This window comes from Penaeus chinensis, chromosome 26 (genome assembly GCF_019202785.1).
Source record: "Penaeus chinensis breed Huanghai No. 1 chromosome 26, ASM1920278v2, whole genome shotgun sequence".
Classification (NCBI taxonomy): domain Eukaryota; kingdom Metazoa; phylum Arthropoda; class Malacostraca; order Decapoda; family Penaeidae; genus Penaeus; species Penaeus chinensis.
The window spans coordinates 5,747,059-5,749,558 of NC_061844.1; the positions used below are offsets into that span (position 1 = coordinate 5,747,059).

General features: G+C 36.2%; 1 protein-coding gene across 1 annotated transcript in view; it reads right to left on the reverse strand.

Annotated features, from left to right (window-relative positions):
- Positions 1-1,611, reverse strand: part of LOC125038918 (rRNA 2'-O-methyltransferase fibrillarin-like) — a 3,832-nt gene extending 2,221 nt beyond the window's left edge. The window contains exons 1-2 of the mRNA XM_047632582.1: positions 1,485-1,611; positions 1-98 (exon numbers count right to left, since the gene is read on the reverse strand). The exon at positions 1-98 is cut by the window's left edge and continues 124 nt beyond it. Of these exons, the coding sequence (XP_047488538.1) occupies positions 1-98; positions 1,485-1,497 (111 nt within the window). The 5' untranslated portion in view covers positions 1,498-1,611. The remainder of the gene's footprint in view (positions 99-1,484) is intronic.
- Positions 1,612-2,500: the final 889 nt, after the last annotated feature.

Below are 2,500 nucleotides of genomic sequence, written 5' to 3' on the forward strand. Positions count from 1 at the left end.
TGAGAATCCTCGGTCTCCTCCGCCACGGCCTCTAGGGGAGAATCCTCTGTCTCCTCCACCCCTTCCTCCACGGAACCCACCACCACGCGGTGAAAAATCTGAAAGGATGATGTATTTCAATAAACTATATTCTTGTTTTTTTTTTTCTATTTTCCACCCAGTTTGCACGTAGACCAAACTCCAGCCATTGTTCCCCCTCCTCCTCTAAACTCAACCTGACTTAGCCTCATTCCTCTGTCTTTTAAAACATTCATAGGCCTAGCTTAATATATATTCACTAGCCATATAAACTATTCAAATATTCAAATCTCTGAATACCTCTAACTGCAAAAAATAAAAACCGTTAGTATATCTTTCTTACTTCCTTTATCTTCAATTCTTATAAATTATTTCCAATTAGGACAATAGGACTAATTAAAAAAAATATAGAGGATAAAAATTGGGTAAAGGTAAATCTTTACAATACAATGCACCTGCCAGTCTTCCTGCCCTACACACCAAACCCCAAATAATTAGTATTATTAAAAGCCCCAACTCCACATCACCCAAGTTTCAGCTCTTGTCTTGCCTAGTATACTTAGGTGAAGACAATGTTAGTCAAGGGAGTGTTTGGGGCCATTGCCTCCCATCATCCCTCTCCTTGGACATGTCCCTTGAGGGAGATGCCAAATCACAGCCTCTTGAATTGTTAAAAAATTGAGATGGGGATTTAGTCTCTTGTGACCATATCTGTACTGCAAAGAATTAGCAGTTTCTGGGTCACTTGTTAATATCACACAGATTATGAAACTATGGCAAAAGCCCAACATACCTCTAACATGTCTACTCAGGGAAATGAGAGCCTCTAAATCTCCCTAACAACCTGTCATGAACTAAGGATCATTTCAAAGTTTAATCAAGCCAGAACATAGATTAAGTCTCGACCTTTGCCAGGGCATTCCAGAGACCAGGGTAATCACTGGACAATACCACCATCACAGATTACAATATTTTTTTTTTTAAAGAAAAGATGCAGCAATATACATAGTAAAGTTAAGTTTTAAATAGGGGGGTTTGTTAATAAGATTTACCACCCTTAATAATATTGTACAAGAAAGATCAAAACTTAGTTTTTAATTGTTAAACGAAGCAAACACGTTGTTAACAGGCCAAGCATTGACCTGCGTCCACATGTACACACATTTACCTCACGTGTCTAGCATCGACCAATGACCGGGAGTAATTAGGCGAGTTGAATAATTAGTGTTAGAATGATCGAATTTACAGTACAAATCTAAAAATCCTCAGGCAAATATCCAAAGAAAACCACGACTCCATCCCCAAGCACTGCCGACCGCACACGTGACAAAAACAATCATCACAGCTAATGAATCGACATTCGCTAAAAAAACCCCTTGACATGCCATGTATCAATCATATCCTCACTTCACTTGCAACATACAACGACGTGATTACCCAAGAAAACGTCACAAAACACATCTAACCTGGCCTTCCCATGTTGTTTTACGAGCCGAACGCGACACGTGCAGACACTACCGTCGTTTCTTGCGGTCTCCTTCACGCACGCCGTTCCTCTGGCCAAGACCGGGCCGGACCACGAGGAACACCGGGGAACGGAACGAGGGAGAGCGACGTTCGAAACTGTGCAGATTTTTTGTGAAGAGAGAATGTAGAATGAATACATGTTTTATGTTTCTTATATATCTATACACAGCTTTGATGCAATCTCCGGTAATAAGAGCTACTATTTTAGCGAACTCGTGATTTTGACCTAAGAATCTGAACGAATGCGATAGATATCAGGGATTATTATTATAATATATATATATATATATATGAAAAGGAGAAAACACACTACCGTGTTGATACTATGGTATAAAAACCCACACTGTAAAACTAGATTTAATTTAAAAAGAGACTACAGTTTCGGAATCCACCTGGATTCCATCTTCAGGTCTGAATATATATATATATATATATATATATATATATATATATATATATATATATATATTTTTTTTTTTTTTTTTTTTTTTTTGGGGGGGGGGGGTAGAATGATACAGTAATGATATATTGCTAAATCACTGCTTTATATATTTGTATGTAATTCTCAAACAACAAGTACACTATTAGCTTTGAAGAATATACTCCTAAAACAACATAACACTTCTATATTAAAACAAGTTTTATAGATAAAAAAATATTATAAACATGCATTCAGAGTACTCGTTATATCTATTCCACATGAGTGTACACAGCTTGTTTGTTTTTTTATTCATACATTATTATGGTTGCATAGTATATTCCTGAAAATATCCAAAGTCGGCACGTCGGAAAGACGCCGTATGACGGTAATGGCGATACATTTGTTTTAAGTCTATTTTGTAAACATCTATAAAGTTAAATAATAAATAAGTAAATAAATGAATAAATAAAGCATAAGTCATTTTAATTTCTATTGTAACATATATAATTACCATGTTTGTGTTCATAGCAGAAC